This window comes from Nelumbo nucifera, chromosome 3 (assembly GCF_055504915.1).
Source record: "Nelumbo nucifera cultivar China Antique chromosome 3, China Antique-T2T, whole genome shotgun sequence".
Lineage (NCBI taxonomy): Eukaryota > Viridiplantae > Streptophyta > Magnoliopsida > Proteales > Nelumbonaceae > Nelumbo > Nelumbo nucifera.
In genome coordinates this window covers 91,161,765-91,185,766 of record NC_142651.1, presented here as the reverse complement: position 1 = coordinate 91,185,766, position 24,002 = coordinate 91,161,765, and the positions used below count along the sequence as shown (strand labels likewise).

At 36.6% G+C, this 24,002-nt stretch overlaps 1 protein-coding gene across 2 annotated transcripts in view; it reads right to left on the bottom strand.

Annotated features, from left to right (window-relative positions):
• Positions 1–11,074: 11,074 nt before the first annotated feature.
• The window catches only part of KU70 (ATP-dependent DNA helicase 2 subunit Ku70-like protein), a 100,110-nt gene continuing 87,182 nt past the window's right edge, over positions 11,075–24,002 (bottom strand). The window contains exons 16-20 of one of the 2 annotated variants that reach the window (XM_010275109.2): positions 22,951–23,043; positions 22,752–22,872; positions 12,188–12,290; positions 11,656–11,833; positions 11,075–11,539 (exon numbers count right to left, since the gene is read on the bottom strand). In XM_010275109.2, the coding sequence (XP_010273411.1) occupies positions 11,426–11,539; positions 11,656–11,833; positions 12,188–12,290; positions 22,752–22,872; positions 22,951–23,043 (609 nt within the window). In that variant the 3' untranslated portion in view covers positions 11,075–11,425. Of the gene's footprint in view, positions 11,540–11,655; positions 11,834–12,187; positions 12,291–22,751; positions 23,044–24,002 lie in introns of both variants that reach the window. The other variant, XM_010275107.2, reaches the window with a different exon arrangement.

The window sequence follows — 24,002 nt, the reverse complement described above, 5'->3', positions numbered from 1 at the left end:
AATCTGAAGAATGATCAAACATGAGCTCTGATACCAAATGGTGTAGTATGGAAACGAAACGCGTTGAGAAAAGCTTCAAAGAAAAGAGCAGAAGTCGAACTACTAGGAAGAAAAACTCTTCATTGAATAATTAAGAGAAAATTCAATATCAAAAACTCTCTTAGCCTTCCCCTAGATACTCTTTATATAGGCATACACCCTTATGGCTCCTAATCCTAATCTGAAAACACTTCATAATAGAATCGTAGTAAAACTCCTCAAAAAGAAAGTCTTAATTGAGCAATCCTAATCTAAGAAAACACTCCACAATAGAATCCTACTAAAACCCTTCAAAAGGAAAGTCCTAATTGAATATAATTTTGAAATCTCGCTATAATGCTAACTTGGTAAAAACGCTCTAAGATAGAAACTCTGTGATGGCGCCAAATTAGTAAAAATGAACTAAGATAAAAATTTTGTAATGATGCTATATCAGTAAATATTTACAAAGCTAGGTCGATGGCGTCATCTCTACTTCTTATGTGTCTTGGAATGATCCCCAACTTGCATAGAACTTATTGGCCTTTTCCTGTACTGCATCAGATACATCAAAAGAGAGTTCCGTTTAGCTTTTAACATAGACAAAGTCTATCAAGCTAATGCTTCAATCTCCTAAATTTCTTTCTTCGTAGCAGCCAAATGTATATTAATATCTCCAAAAACAATTCCATTTCCATTTAATGTCCTTTTTAAACCTATTGAGTTTAACAATTCAAAAAGAAGCAAGACCAACAGTATTAAAATTCCAAGCATTACTAATTACATCTACCCAAGTGTCCAACACTCAAACTTTAACCACATATTGAAAAAATGGAAAGGTTTAGGTTTATTCTTGGGACAAGGATTTAAATCCACTAAAACCATATGATGATTTGAAACCGAGGCCTGTTAGCGGTGTTCGAAAATATGAATTTGAATCCGAGATTCAGCATAATCGAAACGAATTCGGATATGCAATGATCCAATCGAATTCGGTTAATAGTCAACAACCAAATGACCTTACTAGTTGAACCACTAACCTATTTAACCAGGAAAATGGAATATGATTAATTCATTTTTTTTCTTTGTATTTTAGCCATTTCTATCTTTACTAACAATAATTCTTATTTTTCAAACATTTTTTTGTTTAATACGAAGAATTACATTAATGCGTGTTCAAAATTTTATATTTTTATTTTTTATTATTTAATTTATGAGATAATAAAAATTACTTATTTAACAAGAGGAAATGGAATTCTAATATATTGTTTGAATATTGGTTTTTAATATTGCAGTTAAATCAATTATATATATATATATCATTTATATATAATATATATGTTATTTATATTATATTTTTGTAAACTTCTTATACGATGAAAATAGTTGAAAAAATCATTATATTTTTTGTTTTTCTTTGCTTCAATTATTATATTTTCTTTTCCTTTTAATAATTTATTATTTTTTTAAATCAAATTGGGTCTTATCAGAATTGGATATCCAACATATTGATCGGATTCATATTTGAATCAATATTTATGAGATCCAATCAGATATTTGGATTAAATTGAATTCAAATATACCCTAATTCAAATCCGATCTGATCTATTTGCATCCCTACCAAACCAATTGCCTACAATGACCTAGCTAATCAAATCATTGAACCATTTGACATGGTTAGTGGGGTCATGTGTTGTTAGTGGGTTAGTTGAACCACTAACCCACCACTTGGATGGAAAAACTTTTTTTCTTTTTCAATTGATTTTACATCATGTATTACATTTTCATCATAAATAAAAGTGATTCTTATTTCCGCATTTATTTTTTACATGTGACAATACCAAATGATGATGATAATAATAACAACCAATAACCAAAGGACCTTATTGGTTGAACCATTAACCTATTTAACCAAGAAAATGGACTTTGATTAAGACATTAATTCATTTTTTCTTTGTATTTTAGCCATTTCTATCTTTACTAACGATAATTATCATTTTCTGAAACATATTTTTGTTTAATATGAAGATTATATAACATGAATGTATGTTCAATTTTTTTTTATAAAATTTATAAAAAATTCTATATTTTTATTTTTTATTATTTAACTTATGAGATAATAAAAGTTACTTATTTACCAAGAGGAAATGCAATTCAATATATTGTTTGAACATTGGTTTTTAATATTGTGGTCAAATCAAATATTTATATATATAGCAGATATATTATTTATATATAATATATATGTTATTTATTATTTATTTATAAATATGTTATTTATATTGCATTTTTGTAAACTTTTTATATGATGGAAATAGTCGAAAAAATGCTTATATTTTTTATTTTAACTATTATATTTTTCTTTTCCTTTTAACAATTTATTACTGTTTTAAAAAAACTAAATTGGATTGTATCAGATTCGAATATCTAACATCTTGATCGGATTCAGATTTGAATCAATATTTATGAGATCTAGTTGAACCTTTGGATCAGATCTGATTTGAATATACCCTAATTCAAATCTGATCTGATATGTTTGCATCCCTACCAAACCACTTGCCTACGATGGCCTAGTTAATTAAATTATTGAACCATTTGGCATGGTTAGTCGGGTCATGTGTACATTAATGCTCTTTATTTTTACCTTAATTTTTATCCCATTTTTATCATTAATGAAAATAATTCTCATTAATCACACTTTTTTATATGATGAATATATAATATTATAGAATGTACCCAAAGTTATCGACAAATTTTTATATTTTCTAGAATTTTATGTATTTTATTATTTAATAACAACATCCATTTGGCATGGATAGTTTAACCACTAACCCATCACTTGGATGGAAAAACTATTTTGTTTTTTCGGTTGATTTTAAATCACGTATTCCATTTTCATCATCGATAAAAGTAATTCTTATTTTCACATTTATTTTTGCTTCATATGGTGAATATATAACAATAGAAATGTATCAAAATGCTTTATACAAAGCTTATATTTTTCTTTGAGTTTGTATATATATATATGTATGTATGTATGGTTTCATTTTCAAATTGATTTTAAATTGTACATTTCATTTATATCATTGATAAAATATTATTATTTATCATACTTATTTTTGTTTATATTATTAGTATATAATATTATAGATGTGCCCAAAATTGTTTTATATTTTTTTTATACTATTCTATTTAAAAAATATATTTTTAATTATACATCATGGGTTAACCTATTTGACCTCAAAGGTTGAACCACTAACCCACCCCCTAGATAGGAAGATGATTTAATTTTCCATTGGTTTTAAGTTGTATATTTGATGTCCATCATTAATAAAATTATGTCTATTTTATCATAGTTATTTTTTAATATGACAAATATACAATAATAGAAATGTCTCCATTTTTTTCAATTTTTTTTCTATATTTTTTGTATTTCTTATATTTCTATGTTTGTATTATTTATTTATGACATAATGATATTATCCATTTGATCCAAATGGTTGAAGTACTTACCCACGACCTAGATGGAAAATATGATTTCATTTCTAGGTTTATTTTAAAAATATAAAATTTCATTCTATTAATAATTATTGTGTATGGATTTATAGTGGAATTTAATGATGATAAACAAAAGTATTTTTTATATTTCTTTGTATTATTTATTTATGACATCATGAAATTATCCACTTGACCCAAATGGTTGAACTACTTACCCACCACCTAGATGAAAAATATTATTTTATTTCTATGTTTATTTTAAAAATATAAAATTTTATTCTATTAATAATTATTTTGTATAGATTTATTAGTAGAATTTAATGATGATAAATAAAAAGTATTTTTTATATTTCTAAATTTGTTTTATTAATTTATGACATCATGAAATTATCCATTTGACCCCAATGGTTGAACTACTTACCCACCACATAGATGAAAAATATGATTTCATTTCTATGTTTATTTTAAAAATATAAATTCTATTCTATTAATAATTATTGTGTATGGATTTATTAGTGGAATTTAATGATGATAAACAAAAGTATAAATGTTAGATTCAATGAGAGAGAATGTAATTTATTTAATGACGTAAATGTGAGACTTAATGAGAGGTAATTGAATGTACTTAATGGTATTCTTTTAATTGCATTTTCTACCCTTTCAAAGATGAACTAAATTCAAGAGGGGTATTTTAGTAAAAAAAATCCATAAGCCAATATCTCCTCATTCACACTTTTATAAGTAGTGTGTGTATATATATATAACTGAAAAGAAGGTTAAAAGAATAAAAAAAACAATTTCAGAAATTAAAATTGAGAAATGATTCATTTCTCAATGAGAACAATCGAACGGTTGAACCTTACCTCTCTCCAGTCTCCATCTCCTTTCAACTTTCAAGTTTCAAACCCTAACCTTAACCCTTCGTCGTTGCCAAACACCACCCGAGCGAGCAACCACCATCACTGGCCACCGCCCCTCATCCTCCGTGGCTCTGCCTCTCCTCAGTCCTCTCTCGTCAGTCATCTCTCATCTTCTCCTCTATCTCTCACTCGCTCAGTCCACTCACTGACTCAGCATCGCCGCCACCCAAGCAACCTCCATCATTGGCCACCGCCCCTCATCCTTTGCAGCTCTGCCTCTCCTCAGTCCTCTCTCACCAGTTGTCTCTCATATTCTCCTCTATCTCTCACTCTCTCAGTCCACTCGTAGACTCAGCATCGCCGCTGCCCGAGTAACCACCATCACCGACCACTGCCCCTCATCCTTCGCATCTCCGCCTCTCCTCAGTCATCTCTCATCTTCTCCTCTATCTCTCACTCTCTCAGACCACTCACTAACTCAGCATAGCTGGTCGCCGCCGCCCAAGCAACCACCATCACCAACGGCAGCATCAGTGATAGCGATGGTTGAATTCAAATCGAATCAAATATTCGATTTAATAATCGAAACCGAATTTGAATTGAACTATTTGATATCCATCAGATATCGAATTGAATTCGGATATTATTGTTTATAATCGGTTTCAATTTCAAATATAGCCTGATTCGATTCGAATCCGATCCATTTACAGGCCTATTGAAACCCATCTAAGACCAAAAGCTACGGTCGCAGAGGAAAACATCGGCAACCATTGAGGCAAATTAAGCAAAAACTTTATCCAAACTCCTAGACAGGTTACCAATACCACGAATAAATTTAAACAAGAAATTCCACTACCCCTAGGAAAAATCTATTGTATTATGATGCCTTGCATAATAGAAATAGTAGAATGCATGCTAATTAAAATCTCCTAGAATAATCATCGGATCAAAAATTGATTTAACCAATCATACAACTTGTCCTAAAACTCATTTCTACTATGTATTTGTTCACCATAAATAAAAACAACTATCCAACCAGAAATAATAAATATGTAAAGCTATAACATTTTTATTAGCACAAACAAAAACAACTTGAAAGCCCATGATCCCCACTTACCTGGTCAGATTTACCAAACCAGCTCGTCAAGATTCCTGTTGCTGTTGGAAAGAAGATACCCTTCTATACAGGTCATCATTGGTTTTTTGCCTTGAAGGCTGCAAAGGCGTTCACAACCAACACCAAAGCCAAACCAGTCTCCTTAATCCTTACAGCTTCAAGCCCCCCCTCCTCTCCTTCTCCATTTCCTCTACCTTAGCTTCTTCTCTCCCTCCACCACTCTACTACTACAAATCCCTGCCTCAGCGATCACTATCACCACCACCACCACCCCCTTCGCCACCTCAATTAGACTTCCACCGCTTTCCAACTTACCCTTAACCATCACTGCCACTCCCATGTCTATCTCCTCTCTCATCTCTATCGCTGCCTCTTTCCTACTACAAACCCGACACCATCTCCATCACTCCAGGCCTCCACCACGAAAGCTTCTCGTTCATGCTACTACGACCCACTTGAAGTACAAGTGAATCCTCAACTCCAATCCCAGAAATCAACCAACAACTTCTACTAATCACATCAAAAACAAAGAAACCACCATAGCTCGGCGGGGGACTAAGCTTTGATCCTACATCTTCCGAAACCAGAGTTTTCGAAAACTAATTACCCGAGGCTCTGACTCGAATGCAACAACATTTAACGATGTTGCGGCTGGGTATTGTTGGATCTAGCAGTGGCTCTTGCAAGTAATGGTACCAGCGGAGACCACAAGAGCCCGTTAGTGTCCATGTGGGTGCTTCTATCTGGTGTCTAGTGTTGTAATCATGGTGGTTGTATCTAGGGTGTCCACCTGCTGTTATAGAGATGGAGATGAGGAGACCTGGAGATGGAAACAGAGGTTTTAGGAACAAAGGTAAAAGGGTATTTTAGGAATAGAGGTAAAATGGGTATTTTAGGATTTTTTGAAAAATATATGTCACGTGATGTCATATGTGTCCAAAAGTTAATGGCAAGGGACGTTTTAGACAATTGTCAGAAAACTTGGGGGATACTTTAAGACAATATATAAATGGTAAGGGTATAGTTACTCAATTAACTAAACCATAATGGTAGTTTAAGAAATTTGCCCTTATTAATAATATAAATAATAATGTTAATATTAATATGAATATTTATAACTAAAATATAAATACATGTATTTATTTTGGTTAATTCAGTTTTCAGTTTGGTTCGGTTGATTTCTTTTTTCACAAATCGAACCGAAAATAAAAAACTGAAATTTCTAAAATTGTAAAACCGAGTTCAGTTTGATAACTGAATTTGATCACCCCTAATCATTTTCAGAATTGGAAAAATCCCTCCAACGACTAGAAAATGATCTCTTGCTCTTAAATTCTCTATAAATAAAGGAGTTTAGCTTGATTCAAAAATAATAAGCAAGATATTGAATTAAGGCTGAGAAAAGCAACTTTTGCATTCCTTGTACATAGTGTATTTAGTTTTTTAGAGAGAACAAGTTATCTAGAGTTGTTTAATTGAAAAGATTCTTAAGCTTCAATAGTGTTGGAGGTGAGCAAAGCTGAAAAGCTTTTAAGCTTGTATAGTCTCACCCATCTGTTAGGAACAAGGATTAAAGTATTAGTATTGGGTATCGTATCGGACAACTCGGATACAGATACAGATACAAATACGCTTTAGAAATGCATAGATACAAATGAAAAATATGAAAATGCATGGATACGCTAGGAAAATACATACAAATTCCATAAATACAATAATATCATTAAATTTAAGATCAAAATAATCACAAATAGTATATAAATACATAGGAAATGTATATTTTAATGATATATATGAATAAATATATTATAATGAATATATCAGGATGCATAGATATCATATAATTTTATTTATAATGCCTCAATCAAGAGTCCAAGGCACTAAACATATGCACTTATTATATTTTAATTATTATATAAATTTTTTTTATCTTAATTTTTTAATTCTTTAACATTAACAAAAAGTCTACTAAATATTAAATTCTCAAATACAAATTAAAATATTAATTAATAATTTATAAAAATCTAATTTTAACTTAAAGTATATCAAATATGTTAAAATTTATAATATACATATCATATAAAAAATCATAATTTTTAATTACTAAAATAATTATTCCTTTATTAATATTTTATTTATATAATTTTTCTAACATGAAAAGTAATTTTTTTGAAATAAATGTAGATTAATGGATTTGATAAATTCACTTTAATGTTATATTCTTAAATATTTTATAAACAATATTTTTATTTTTTATAAATAATAAATATGTTGTTATTAATTATTAATATAAAATAAAATATTAATTAATAATTTGTAAAAATATATAATAATTTTAATATGCATATCATTTGTAAATTTATAAATTTTAAGTATTAAAATAATTATTCTATTCTTAATATTTTATTTTTATAATTTTCTTAATATTAAAACTCATCTTTTTATATAAACATGGATTTGATAGATTATTTATTGTATTAGTTTATAAAATACTGTTTTTGAATATTATTCTTTTGAAATTTTAGTTTTTTTGTATTCATTTTGAAATTTTAATTAGAGTTTTTTTTTTTGGTAATAGAGATTGAAAAAAATTGCATATAGAGACAGAAGTTAATAAATTTTATTTATAATCACAAGTATAAACGTGGATTAGTAGTTTAGAATTGCACTCAAGGCTCTGGGCATGCTCTGGTGATCCGAGTTTGAATTGCCATGCTTGTACTTTTTTATATGCTATACAGGCCAATACGGATTTGTATCGCTATGATACATAAGATTCACGGGATACGCTTCTATTCGTAACGTATCCCATACCGCCATAGGCCGATATACTGATACGATACGCCCCATATTGGGCGTGTCGTGTCGATATTTAAATCCTTGGTTAGGAGTCTCTTGGTTGAGCTAAGCATCTTTTGAAAAAACTCTAACAACTGAATTGCTTAAGCTTTGTAATGTTATGTTGCCTGTTTAGAGGCTTCTCTTACTGTAAACCTGATACTGTGCTAGAAAAGAAATATTTATAAGTAGGTAGGTGTTCAAAGTCATTGAACACCATTAAAGTCTTGTTGGCACCTCTGTTAAACCCAACTACAAGGTCTTGCAGGAACCCAAAAGTCTTATTCATTTGGTCTTATTAGCACTCATGTAGTACAATTGGTTCAATGCTTGCAACAAACAATGAAGTCTTGTTCGTTGTAAAGGCTTTGTCGGCTTCCAAGAGGTCAAGTCCTTCAATGTTGAACCTTCATATCTGTATCATGGGAAGAATAAGGCCTATGAAGTCTCAAGCTCAAGGTCGAACTCTCCTCAACACAGGGAGGAAGAAGAGCCAACAAGGTCTCAGACCACGATACCTAGGAGAACAAGTCTTAGCTCAGCAAGACAAAAGGAAGACGAGGCAGGGACATTGAGGTCCCAACACCTTAAGGCCACAATGTTGCCGTTACGTGAGGCCACAAGGTCTCAACTTCAAGATACAACATTTTGGGCCATGAAACCATGTTGTGTCGTTAAGCCATGAGGTTCCTTCGTCTGCCTCATGAGTTGTAAACCCACAGCCAATCAGTGCCCAATAGCCCATTGACCCTTTGTCATTGCAAATTCCTATTTTCATCTTTAATTTTCTGTATAGAGTTTTATCTTTGTTGTTTAGCCCATTTTGTGTTATGGCCTTTGGTGCCAAAGATAAATCTATTTTAGTTGCTACACCTATATAAACTGCTCTAACCACTGTAATTGAGAAGTTTGATTAAATGAAAATTTTTCTTTGGACAAGTCTTGATTTCTTGTTGAGCTTGTTTCGAGCCATAAAGACGCAAAACCATTCTACCTTTCTACTAGAGCAGAGGTTCAAAGTCACCACCTTTAGAGGGTTACAAAACCAAAAGGTTGGCACTGCCACGGTTCCACTGTTCAGTGCTTTTGTTGCTATCAATTGCCTTGTATGATTACTCAATTTGAGGTACCAATTGCACAACCTCTGAATCAAGGTTTTAAATTTTGCAACCTATCCACCCTTATCAGCCGATACGTATCGTTTTGGAAGAGTTCTATACATGAAACATGTATAATTAGATGATTTCGTATTTTTTCATCCATATTGGACCGATACACATCCGTATCAGTCGAATTTAATTTCCCTCTCCTTTATAAATTTAAATTTATTTCATCTCTTCTCTTTCTCTCTCATTAATATCAAATTTAGTTAAGCCTTTAAGTTTGAGACATCATTAAATGTTAATATTAGTTAATTAAATGCTCATTTGAGTTACCTTTAATTACCACATTTGATATGTCATTAAATGTTATTTAAGTCAAATAACTTGTTACAAATCACAAACCGAAGGTAACAAGTTTCAAACCGAAGTCATATGCTTACAATAATAATTAATTAGCCATTATGCCAACCTTAATTTCTTATTAAAACATGTTTTTTTTTATAGTTAAAGTAATCTTTCTTGCATTGGTGGATGTTTCCCAACAAATGCTAAAATTTGATTATTAATATTTATATAATAATAAGATGAATACAAATTATATTTATTTATTAAAAATTAAGGTATATGTTAACTTGTATACATAATAGAAATTATCTAAATCTATATAATAAATATTAATTCATAAATGACTTCAAAAATATTAGCTAATAAATATTAGTATATATACACACACATACATTTTAGTTGTTCAATTAGTTTTCAACGGTTAGTAATTATATCCCAATATTTTACATAAATCATTAAAAAATGGCTTTTATGTTTAAATAAATTAGTTATAATCACATAAAATTCATTTTTGTTGTTGTTCATGTTTTTTTAAAGATTTTTTAGATTTTCTAATGTATCCATGTGTATCTTGATTTTTCATCTGTATCTATGCATTTCCAAAGCGTATCTTAATATATCTCTTAAGATTACCTTTCCAGGACACCTTGCATTTCCAATACTTTGAACCTTGCTCTACATTGCCAAATCTCAACCCTCTATAGATCTATCTCAACATAGAGCCATAGACATTCCTACCCACATTCATATTTTGGACATATTGTATATCTTCCCCAACACACTAATCATATAGCATCGTTGGCCTTACAACTATTTTATGTATTCCTTTTTAACCTAAGTCTAAGCGGCACTCACATATAAGATAGTTAAATAATTAAAATATACTAGCTGCTTTTCATTTGTCTTGAACTCTTTGATTTACAGATCTTCGCAGTTTCATTTCATCAAAATTATCTTAGGTTAGTTATGTGATATATTGGTTGATGTATTATTAGCAAGTTATTGTATGATGTTTAGATGTTCTAACTCATTGTATGATCGTAATGTATTTCTTCATATTAAATTATTAATCATTAATGTATACATTTTTTATTTTTATATTATATTCATTGGTGGGAATTCTAAGGTATCCAAACACATCCATATTCTTTTACTATGTCCATGGTCATCAATACGATACATGATACTAATATTTTGAACCCTAATTTGTATTTGACTCATGCCATGCATTGATGAATTACAACATCGAAATATTATGCCCTATCAGAATTAGGACATTGAAATGACGAGCCATGTATCCAGTAAAGAATTCTATTAACATGAAAAATGGAACTCAAAGATTTCATACTAGATCAGCTTACTGGTCATCAAAGGGTGGTACAACAGTTATAGAGAATCAGAACTCCTTGTCTCTCTCTCTCTCTCTCTCTCTCTCTCTCTCTCTCTCGACCCCTTATCCCTTAACTATGATTACCTTTCATGTTTAACAACATCCTCTGTTGATGGTTCTAAGGGCCTGAAGGCCTAAACCCATTTACAAAGTAAAATATATCGTCTCTTCCTTCTTGGAAACAAGGTTTCTATTGAGTTCACAGGCTTAAATTTTTCGTTCCGCAATGACAAGATGTCAAGATCAAGTAGAAGACTTATTTCCCCAGGTGAGTTAATATTCTGTTGATCAAAGCTTCCTTCTTCCCAGTAACGGGGAGGTTGTGTGCTGTGAGATAGTACTTAAGTTCCACAACTGTCAAATCCTTCAACTGCATACAGAAAATTAAGAATGTAAAAAAAAAAAGGAAAAAGAATAAGCATTATCTTGGATTCGTTATTTTCCAACCAAATTAGAATGGAAAGAACACTAGTTCCTTCATTTTACCTTTCCGTTGTCTGCAAGGTCAGCCCAGTTGTAATTTGCACATTCCTTCACTGCATTTTCAACAATATCTTTTCTCTTTTTAGAGGCCTCACTTACCGATATCTCCATATAGTCTTCATCATAATTCTCACCATAGACAGAAACCTTGAATTCTTCCAGTGCATTGACAATTTTAGGTCTGCATTAGACATGCATGCATCACTACAACATTAGCATAAATATAAGCATTTAGGGGTGGGAATGAAGAGTTCAGATCTGCACCCTACAAGGGGGTGCCCCACAACATCCCACAGAACATCCCCGCCATGTATTGGCAACATCTCCCAATGATGGTACCAGAAATGATGATGTCATCATCGGGAGATGTTCCCAATACACGGCAGAGATGTGCTGTGGGATGTTGTGAGGCACCCCTTGTGGGGTGGGGCACAGATGTGAACTCGGAAATGAAGGAAAAGAACATAAAAAATGTTACAGTAGATTCCTAGTGCAAAATAAGGAGGGCAAAACCCTGCATGCCCATTGAGATTACCTAGCCATGCCTTCTTCATCTGGAAGAGTTTCATCTTTAATATCTGGCATCTCATCCTCATCAAGGGCTAAGGCCTCTAAAACTGCATAGTGTCTCTGCAAAGCTGCAGCAAGATTACATTGTGAACACAAACTCATGTCGTAGAAAACCATAAAGTTATCTGGAGAAACTTAAAAGGCCTGATATGTAGCTGACCCTATATAGTTGGGATGAATATTTTAAAATATGGAGGCACAACACGAGGCATTCCACTACTTTTAAAAGCGCAAAGCGCAAAAAAGGCACAAGGGCCAATTTGCGCCTGAGGCGAGAGGCACAAGGCGAGGCGCGTGCCTTTTTAAAGCAAGGCACAAAAATACAAAAAATGTCAGAAAATTCAAAAAAATGCAAAAATATTAATTAGAAATATATACTTATTTTTTAAAATTAATGGTTTTAAGAAAATTATTATCTAAAATTAAAATACATAAACATAACATGAAAAGCACATTCAAATGAAAATTTAAAAATAAAATCAAGCATATAAAACAGTTTCAAGCATGTAAAGCCCGCAATCTCTTTTTTTTTCTTCAATTGCATTACTTCAAGTAGCTAATGTGATGTAAAACATATTACATTCCTAATTCTACGAATTGTCATTGTGCCACGCCCCTCGAGGCAAGCCCAAACAAGTCCATGTTAGGGTCTTAAATTCTTAATTCTTCCACAAAAATAAAGATTTATAATTTTATTTGCCTTTTAAGAAGATATTTTATTAAGATGAATGAATGTACAATATTAGCAAATAAGGGGTTCTCAGACTTGTTTGGGCTTGCCTCGGGGAGTTTGGTCAGGGATCCGGGGGCAAAGCCCCTAGCCCAACCGCTAGGTTAAAAAAAGCAAAAAAGCATACAATTTTCAAAAGGTGGATGCTTGGGCCAAGGGACATCAGGCGCACACCTAGGCGCACTAGGTGTATGCCTTTTGAAAGTGTTGCGCCTAGGACCTGGGCGAGGTGCCTACCCTAAAATGCGCCTCGCTTGTGCCCCTAGGCACGCCTTTTAAATCACTATGCATACTTGTGCAAGAGGCAAAAGACTCTTTAGCACAAGGAGGCTTAAGTTTTGTGTGGATGTTTTTGTTATGGTCTTATGTAGTTGGGTTCATATATAGTGCTTTATGATTAATTTTTTGGGGTCCAAGGGGCATGTGCCCCTCAATGGGAGTGTGGGGGAAGAGCCCCCACTTAGGGGGGCTGCAGGGGTGAAGCTTTTGACCCCACAAGCCACCAAATCTGTACAATGGCTTTTGACAATACTATAATAAACAAATTTGGAGGGTTTTCAACCTCTAGATTATGTTAATATATAATGGGCAACATAATAAATTGGTTACACCACTTTTTTCTATAGCATTTTATAATAAAATAATAGCTTAAATACTAAAGCATGTCTAAGCCTTCTGTATAAAGTGTTAGACAGTATATGCCCTCAGCTCCAAAAGACCATTGAATACTGACATTTATTAATGACTAAACTCAATTTCTTTATTATTTCATTTGTATCTCAGTGTGTTTCTGTGAATACTCCTAAGGTGTAAATTTTTTAGACTTATGTAAGCTCGAATGTTCTCACCTGATTGATAAACTTAGGGAGTTAATCATGTCAAGGATGAGACTCTTGTACTACCGAACTGGAGGAGCAGTCTGTTTCAATTTCTCGGATTGGACCTAAGGTACGAGTGGGTGTTTGGGAAACACTAAACAGGATCATTCCCAATTTAATCCTAGACCTTGGAGATTGATAGATTAACCTAGAAAGTTGCATTTGATCTCCTGACTTGATCATGATACTGTACTAAGTATCAGATCAGCTTGCTTTTGATATGCCAACCAGTGAGATCCTTCTGGGGTCAAATACCTAGGTGTGTTGGAACAGATTGGGAAGGTACTTGAGTGAATGATCATTGTAATAGGATCAACTACTTCATTAGACAAAGAGAATATCCCGGTTTACACTCTTTGATGAAAACCTAAAACTACCGTAGTGGATTTCAACTGTTCTTGAAATCATTTTGCAAAATTTATTATACTAAACAATATTTTATTTTGATAGTGTTTGAAAACAGTTTTAATATTGGGATCCATTTTGAGCAGAGTGTGACATTACATTTTGAAGCTAAGGAGGAGGTGAGACCCAAGTGAATTGAGACATTAAATGGGCTCGGTTCATAGGCCCATTGTGCTAGGGTGAATTCACTTATTAGACAAGCTGAATTTGGCTTAGGTGTGGGTCCTACTCTTAGTTGGAGTGTGGGCCGAAATATTTAATTAATTTGGGCTAGGATCTTGTGGGTCCTATGCCATATTAACTTCCCTCTCTTACTTGTTTCAATCCTTGTTTAAATAGATTGCCAAAACTGGTCACACTCTTAATTAAAATGGTTTCTAATTGAATTAGGAATTGACTAGTTTGACCAGTCAAGGTCCAAGTTGAATGGGAAAGCCCAATTGTATTGGATGTTTCCTAATTCTCTTGGGAAACAAATTAGGGAAGGATTGTTCGACTCTAAGAGGTTTAAAACCTCTTGGGTCATCTAACCCTGAGAGTCAAAGAGAAACCACTATGTAGAGTTTTGAGAAAGAATTCAGAAAAAGAGAAAGATGCTCTAGTTTGATCTAGCCTTTTACTCCCTCCAACTTAAGTGTGTGTTCAAGTTGTTAACATTGTGGAATTTACAATATCATTAGACCATTATCTGAGGCTTGTAACAGAGGCAATAGTTGCTGCAAATTGCAAAGGTTGGAGATCAATTTTATCTGGCGCGCCATCTTTATCAACTAGATCAAACCGATGAGAGATTACAAGAGAGGTTAGGCGTGAACTATCACTTGGACAAGCTGCACTTGTAGCCTGTCAACAATCAGGTACGATAATTTATTTCTCTTAGTTTTGGGTCTGAGAAAACTTGGTAGAAATTACAGAGGTTGGTCCTAACTTTTTGAGGTTATTCCCGCTTTAGAATAATGAATTGTTAAGATGAATTTCAATATCAGCATGTTCAAACTTTTAAACTGGGAATTTCTGACCTTTCCACCATTCGATGGTGGCATTTCTTCAGTGGTATCAGAGCATTATGGTTTGAATATCTGAGATTTAAACCAGCTTTATCAGACCTGAAAATTAATTAGATAAGTTACAAGTTCTAGAAATCAGTTTAGTTTGTTTCTTGCATTTTTGGGCAAACCAGTTTGTGATGTGAACCAATCACACATTTTTGGCCACCTCACTTTCAGCCATTGTGTTTCATATTTGATGTGAGTTGTGTGCTTACTTACTGCTGTAGATTTCAGACCATAACAGTTTTGATTGTTTGGAGTTTTAACACAACAAACCCTAGGTTATGGCACCTAGAACTAGTCTAATTGTTTGGCCGTTTCTAGGGTTCTTGGGCTGAAATGTCAACAGCCCAGCATCACTATTTTTGGTGATGTTTCTCACTTGAGGGTTTGATGTGGTAAAGCATTGGCCAATTCAGCCATGCATGGAAACCCAATTATTTGATGTTAGTTGAGCCCATGTTTAAGAAAGGTTTTAAATGCTAAAACATACATGTTAATGGATTGGTAGTGTGTTAGCTTTAATGGGTTGGACTTCCAAAGCCATTTTCTCGTCTTTCGTGGTTTAATGTGAATGTCATTCCAACTTGTGTGGTTTGTGAAATTGCCATATGGGCCATAAGTGCTTGGCCCATATTATACTTGAATGTCTCTCTAAGCGGTTCATAGGTGGATGCAAATCATCCTCGTGCATAGTTTTAGATCATTGCATGATCTCCCTTTGTGGGGTCCATTTAGATTCCTCTCCCAAGAGGGATCCCCTAGCCCACATGAACCCACTTGCAAATTTGACTATATGAAAGTCAGTGGGAGCCACTGTTGGTTGATCGAACCTGGCTTTAGGGGCTTATACTGTTAGGACCAGCCCAGAATCAGGCCCAGGACACTTCGGGCCCAAATCAGCACACCCCATGACTCAGGTGCGCAGCACCTCCTTTGAGGTTTGTTTACACGCGCTGTCCACGTCCAGAGATTTGAGCAGAGTTTGTTAGGTTGTTACAGGTCATGATTGGGTCATTACAAGCCACGATCTGCAGTTATAAATATCTGTAGCAATCAATTGAGTGGGCATGAATGAAATAATCCTTAGTCTCTCGTCTCTCTTCTTCTTCTCCTCCTCTCTCTCTCTCGTCCATTTCAGGAGGGTGAGCTCCCTCGAACCAACTCTTCTGCTGTAACACGATCAGCAACTCTATCAGTTGGTATCAGAGCCTAGCTCCCATGCTGACGACCAGATCACCTGCGGCTAAGGAAAGGATTGACCGGATCGAAGGGTAAGTGCGGCAGACCACCAACGAGTTGAGAGACATCAAGGAAACACTCTCAGGATTGGTTGGTCAGTTCGAACGGCTGTCAGCAGCACCCAGAGCTTCAGAGGTCGAGGGATCCAGTAGTAGCAGTGGGAGCCGGCGAGGTGGAGTCTTCCCTGTCAAGGCCGCCAAGATCGACTTCCCACTGTATTCAGGTGATGACCCTGTTCCTTGGATAAACCGGGCTGTGAGGTATTTTCAATTTCATGAGACCCCTGCCGAGCAAAGAGTTCCCATTGCAGCCATTCACATGGATGGCAAAGCAATTATGTGGTACCAATGGTACTGGAAGACCCATCCTCAAACCACCTGGTTGGACCTCACTGAGGCTCTACGTGTGAGGTTCGGACCCTCTGGCTATGAGAACTTCAATAAGTCCCTTCTAGAGTGAGACAAATGGGTATGGTAAGAGAATACCAAAACGAGTTCGAGCGGTTGACCACGAGAGTTCATGGCTGGCCGGAGGCTGCTCTGGTGGGTTGTTTCATAGGGGGATTGAGGGATGATATCAGAATTGAAGTAAATACCATGCAACCCGCTACGCTGGTTGCGGCTGTTGGTTTAACCAAATTACAAGAAGAAAGGCTGGATCGGCTCAAGAAACTGGGAAGGTTTACAGGTCCTCAAGCAGGCCCAATACAAAGGAACCCCTACCTGAAGACTGAGCGCAACCCGGGCCCATTACTTCCAACCCCTACTAATCCGGTGATCACTGTTGCCAAGCCCATTCTGCCTGCCCAGAAAACCGGTTCATTGACCTTACCTTACCGGAAGCTATCGTGGACAGAGATGCAGGCCCGAAGAGAAAAAGGGTTGTGCTATAATTGTGACAAAAACTTCGTTGCAGGGCACAAATGTAAGGCCCAACATGTCTAACTTCTGCAAGAAGTTGATGAAGAAGATGACCCTGACCCCCCCCCCCCCCCGAAGACACCAAGACACCAAGGTTCAGCAGATGGAGGTCCCCCGAACAATGTGGATTCACGACCAGATCTTAGGGAGGAAGGTAGCCATCTTGATTGATAGTGGGAGTTCTTTAAATTTTATAACCTCCGGGTTAGCCTGACAACTGGGACTGATGATTGAGGCAGTTCCGATGTTTGCAATCAATGTGGCCAATGGCCAGCGAATGTCCTGTGACAGGAAATGCAAGTCAGTCGAACTCAAGGTTCAAGGGTATACCTTCAGGGTAGACTTGCACCCCTTAGAATTTTCCGGAGCGGACGTGGTCCTAGGAATACAATGGTTGCAGCTTTTGGGCCTTGTGGTTTCTAACTGGGCTGAGCTGACCATGCAATTTTCGCAAGAGGGTCGCACTTATACCTTGAAAGAGGTTAAAAATCAGCCCATAACAGCAGAAGATTTGGATGCTATATTCAAACAATGCCAGTATGGTGCCACTCCACTACTAACGAGTATGGGATCAATGCCACTTGGGCCAACGGCTGTTTCTTCTGAAACTAAGAGCCTCAGTCCTAAACAAACACAGCAGCTTCAACTATTGCTCCAAACCTATGTTGACATCTTCCAGGAGCCCACTACCCTTCCCGCCCTAAGAGCCCATGATCATAAGATTCCCATACAACCAAGGGCCCCACCCGCTAACATCAAACCCTACCGTTATCCCCATTACCAGCGGGCGGAGGTGGAAAGGATGGTTAAGGAGTTACTGGACAAGGGCTTTATCCGACCCAGTAGCAGCCCATTTTCATCCCCCATCATTTTGGTAAAAAAGAAGGACGGAAGCTGGAGGTTGTGTTGATTACAGAGCTTTGAACAATATCACTGTCAAAGATCGGTATCCAATCCCTCATATTGAAAAGCTATTTGATGAGTTGGGTAAGGCCAAATATTTCTCTAAGCTGGATCTGCGATCGGGTTACCACCAGATCCAAGTACATCCGGATGACATACATAAGACCGCATTCCGGACCCCGGATGGGCATTTAGAATTCCTAGTGATGCCCTTTGGTTTAACTAATGCACCATCGACATTTCAAAGACTCGTGAATGAGATTTTTAAGCCTTATCTACGGGTATTTGTGCTTGTATTCTTTGATGATATACTTGTTTGCAGCCCAAATTGGGCTGCTCACTTGGACCATTTGCAGTGCACATTAAGCTTACTACGCCGCCACCAGCTATTTGCGAAGCCTTCTATCCTTTGGGCAGACCCAGATTAACTACTTGGGGCACATCATCTCCGATGGCCAGGTGCATACAGATCCAGAGAAAATAGCTTGCATGGTCGCATGGGCTAGGCCCAACTCCCCACGGGCCCTTCGGGGGTTCCTTGGGCTTACTGGGTACTACCGCCGATTCATTAGAAATTATGGAGTCCTGGCGGCACCACTTACTAGCCTACTAAAGAAGCATGCATTTGAGTAGAATCAGAAAGCTGATGAAGCCTTCCGGTTACTCAAGAAGGCTGTGACCACACCTCCAACATTGGCTCTCCCCGATTTCAAATTAGAATTTGTGGTTGAAGTGGATGCCTCGGGCAAAGGGATAGGCGCAATCTTGATGCAACAGGGCCGACCATTGGCCTTCTACTGCAAGGCCCTCTCTCCTCAGGCCCAAGCCAAGTCCATGTATGAGAAAGAACTCATGGCTATCGCGCTATCAGTTCAGAAGTGGAGAGCATACCTCCTAGGCCGAAGATTCATTGTGCACACGGACCACCGCAGAATCAAACACCTGCTGGAACAGAGAATTCTGGGCCCCGACCAGCAAAAGTGGGCCTACAAGTTATTGGGGTACGACTTTAGCATTGAGTACAAACCGAGACCTTCTAATGCTGTCGCTAATGCACTCTCACGAGTGGAAGACCTTCACATCACTGGGGTGTCACGGCCAACTTATACCTTGAGGGACCAGTTAAAGCAGGAAGCCCACGATGACACTCACCTAGCCCAGATTCGGGCCCAAGTTCTTAAGGAACCAGCTCTCACTGATGGGTACACTGTGAAGGGCAATGTTTTCCTTTACAGAGGGAGAATGGTGATTTCTAACAGATCCAACCATCACCAGGAGCTACTGCGACTCTTTCATGACTCAGCCCAGGGGGGACATTCAGGGGCTCTTCGTACCTATAAATGTTTGGGCTCGCACTATTATTGGAAGGGCATGAAGCGCATGGTGCAGGAGTATGTAGCAAGATGTGCTACTTGCCAACAGCAAAAGTATAACACGCAGGCACCGGCAGGATTGTTGCAGCCCCAACCCATACCAGAAAGAGTTTGGGAAGAAGTCGCTATGGACTTCATAACCGGACTTCTCACCTCTCAAGGGAAGTCAGTGGTGCTGGTGGTTGTAGACAAGTTGAGTAAATACACACACTTCATTTCCCTCTCCAAACCTTATTCAGCATCCACTGTAGCTCAAGCTTACATTCGGGAGGTGGCCAGACTCCACGGGACTCCCCTCTCCATCTTGATAGACCAGGATCCCATCTTTATGAGTTCCTTTTGGCAAGTTTACTTCACCGCTCAAGGGGTGCACTTACTTCACTCGACCAGTTATCATCCACAGACGGACGGGCAGTCGGAGGTAGTCAACCAATATTTGGAAACCTATTTGTGGTGTTTTGTGGGAGATGAGACCAAGCAGTGGGCTCAATGGCCGAGTTCTGGTATAACACCACATTCCAAGTATTGGCAGGAACCACTCCTTTCAAAGTACTCTATGGGTGTGACCCTCCATCTATCCTACCATATGAAAAGGGGACATCATCAGTTGCTGAAGTTGAGAACCAGCTTTCAGCAAGGGACCAGATACTCAAGACCCTCAAGTTCCATCTTCAGCAGGCCCAGCAATGTATGAAGATAGCTTATGAGAGGAAGCACCGGGAATTGGAGTTTTCAGTCGGGGATTGGGTATATTTGAAACTCCAACCATACAGGCAGGTGTCCCTGGCGAGAAGGTCGGCTCAGAAATTATCCCCCTGGTACTTTGGGCCATTTCAGGTGGTTGAATGCATTGGGGCTGTTGCCTACCGTCTCAACCTTCCTACAGAGTGCCAGCTGCACCCCACATTCCATGTTAGCCTCCTGAAGCCTTGCCTATCTTCCTCTGATGTTACCAGTCCCACACTTCTGCCGTTCACGGAGGCTGGAGAAGTAGTGTTTCAACCACAGCATATTAAGGACATCCACTGGGTGAAGAAGGGCAGCAAGGTTCACAAACAAGTCTTGGTTGTTTGGAAAGGACTGCCACAGGAGGATGCTACTTCGGAAGATTTTGACCAGCTACAGAAGCAATTTCCCACCACCCACCTTGAGGACAAGGTCATTCTTGATGGGGAAGGGGATGTTAGGACCGGCCCAGAAGCAGGCCCAGTTATGGGGAGCAAGGCCCAGGACACTTTGGGCCCAAATCAGCACACCCCACGGCTCAGGCGCGCAGCACCTCCTCTGAGGTTTGTTTACACGCGCCGTCCACATCCAGAGATTTGAGCAGAGTTTGTTGGGTTGTTATAGGTCATGATTGGGTTGTCACAAGCCACGATCTGCAGTTATAAATATCTGTAGCAATCAATTGAGTGGGCATGAATGAAATAATCCTTAGTCTCTCTCGTCTCTCTCGTCTCTCTTCCTCTTCTCCTTCTCTCTCTCTCTCGTCCATTTCAGGAGGGTGAGCTCCCTCGAACCAGCTCTTCTGCTGTAACACAACCAGCAACTCTATCAGATACATTGTTCCTTCTTGCAACCATATACAATTTCATTTATTGTTCATCATTGTCAACAATTCCTGCAGAGGGACATCACCTTTGCCAGTCTCATTGACAGTCTCCTCTACCCCTTATGAGGTCTCTATTTGTGCTTTAACCAGGCAAGTCAGAAACTCACTCAACATTCTAGCAATTTCCTGTCATACTTAACCCTTTCTCCCTCCAGGAAAACACACTATCTGCTTCCTGCCCTCTGCCACATACCTTCTTTCTGCTTCTATTCTACTCTTCTTCCAATTTTCTTGCTTACCATTAGAACCTGCTGCAATCACAAAGTCCCTACTCCCTAGGCCATTCAACCACTTCTATCCCTACCATCAACATCATAGCCACCTTACTTCCCTAATCTTCAAGCTCAACTGCCCTTTGATTGTCAGTTCATTGAACAAAAATCTTTGGCTTCAACCTTCAATACTCTCTTCCACCGTGCTACCTTCACAAACCTGCTCTCCATCTTCTTGGTTTCAACCTTATTATTATATTGTAACTTAGTATTTTAGTTTAATATTCATTCACTCATTTGAACTGTGACCTGGGAACAGTTTGAATGGTTCACTGGTTTAATTGTTTGGGTCAATGGGTTTTGACCAAATTCAACAGTTTTTTTTTTTTTTAAATTACTGAGTTTGGGGTAAAAAAGATCTAGAATCCTAGCCAGGTGAGAGGTTGACAAGTCCTAGCTGAGTCAGTAATGGGTTGAAAACATTGGGGAAAACTGCTCTGATACCAATTGATGTAGGATAAATTTGCTATAATAACGAAGGCACCATTAAGGCATTAAGTTAACCCATAAATGACTAGGAGGGTAAGAATTGACTAAGAAGGGTTTAGAGATGATTTTAAGATTAAAGAAAATAATCAATAAGGGTCAAAGGATTTGAGCTAAATTACTGGGAACTGAAAATTCTCTATGGGACAATAAAAAGAAAATAGAAATTCAAAAACTACGTACAAAATAGAATTTATTAATGGAGCTTCAGTGGGGTTTTAGAATGAACTTTGGTAGGACCAAAGGTCATAGGAATTATGGAAGCAACCCAAGGGCATTTGTGAATGGTTTGGCATCAAAAGATGAAAACTATTGTTGAACGTATTTTGTATCTCAATGTAAACTAGAGGGAAAAATCATGGGGCAACCCAATATTAGAATAGACTATCTATATCCATGTGCTTTAAGATGGACATCGATCAAAAAGTCATTTTACAGATGATTTAAACTTATGATCACAATAATTAAGTATGACCTACCACTAATTTTGTCATCCGCAAGTTATTAAAAATGAAAGCAATATCAGAATGATGACCAATGGTACTTAGATGTAGGAATTCCATCTAACACAAGAATAAGATTCAATTTTCATACAAATTATTTTGATGTTATTACGCTTAAGTATTGCAAGAGTTATGAAACAGAGTTTGTTAACTTACAAGGATTTGCAAACTGATAAACAGAAAAATCTTTCAAATCCAAACGCTTCAATAGAGCAGTAGCTTTTTGTATTTGATCATCTGTTGCTCGAGGTGCCACAGAATCCACATTCATATGAACCTGCGTATAATTGTGAATTTCATAAGCAAAGCTCAACATCAGTAAGAAATTAACACTACCCAAAATAATTTCTCTTACCTCTTCAATCTTCCTGATGTCATCAGAATACGGAAGATATATCATGTGCATTCCAGGTGGCTCAACTTGACCACTTGAATTAGATATCTCATCCTATGCAATTAATTAAGATCAGCAAATTTCAACAGAAAGTTAACATGAACTTTAAAAGGGAACACTTAAATGTTTGACATTAACTATCAATTAGAATCTACGATCTGTGGACATGGATACAAAAGACATTTCAACAGTCATGAGGTGTTGGACATGGCAAGCCCCCAAAACTAGAAATTTGTACATGGTTATTACATAAATATATACACACGAATAGACAAAAACCAAGAAACAATCACTCTCGATTTGAGTCTTGTATGTGACAAGAAAGAAAGAGAAATAGAAGTAATAGAGGAAGAGAGAAGAGAGAAATCTGTTTGTGAGAATGAATGAGTTAGCCTTGATCAGCCCATGTACTTGTTAATTGTTATTTAAACTTTATCTTAAATAAAGAGAAAACTACTACTCCTGATTAAAAATAGAAAAAGACAAATATAAGACTCTCAACTCTCTACACATCTCTACAGTCTACACTCCTCAAGTGCAGCATAGACATCTATCATGCTCAAGTTATTGAAAACATGATCCATCCTCTTCATGATCACACATTCACACACTTTGAAAATCAGCTAGCTGGTCCTCAGTCTTAACATATGGAAGAAAGATTTCGTTCAAGTCCATCTCCCTAATTAAGTGTCAATCTACCTTCACATGTATAGTATGATCATGTTGGACAGGATTGTAAGCAATGATAATGGCAACCTTGCTATATCACAGTATAGTCTCATTGGTTCATTTATGATAATGTCCAGGTCTTTTATCAACAATTCAGCCATATCAATTCTGAAATACTATTATCCATAGATCTAAATTCAGTTTTGACACAATCTAGCCACCACATTCTATTTTTTGCTCTAAATACATCTATTTATAAAAAAGAATGAATATATGTACAATGCCAAATGTATCCCTGGCTGCCCAAATATAAGAAATTACTATATCAGCAACAAAAGAAAAGG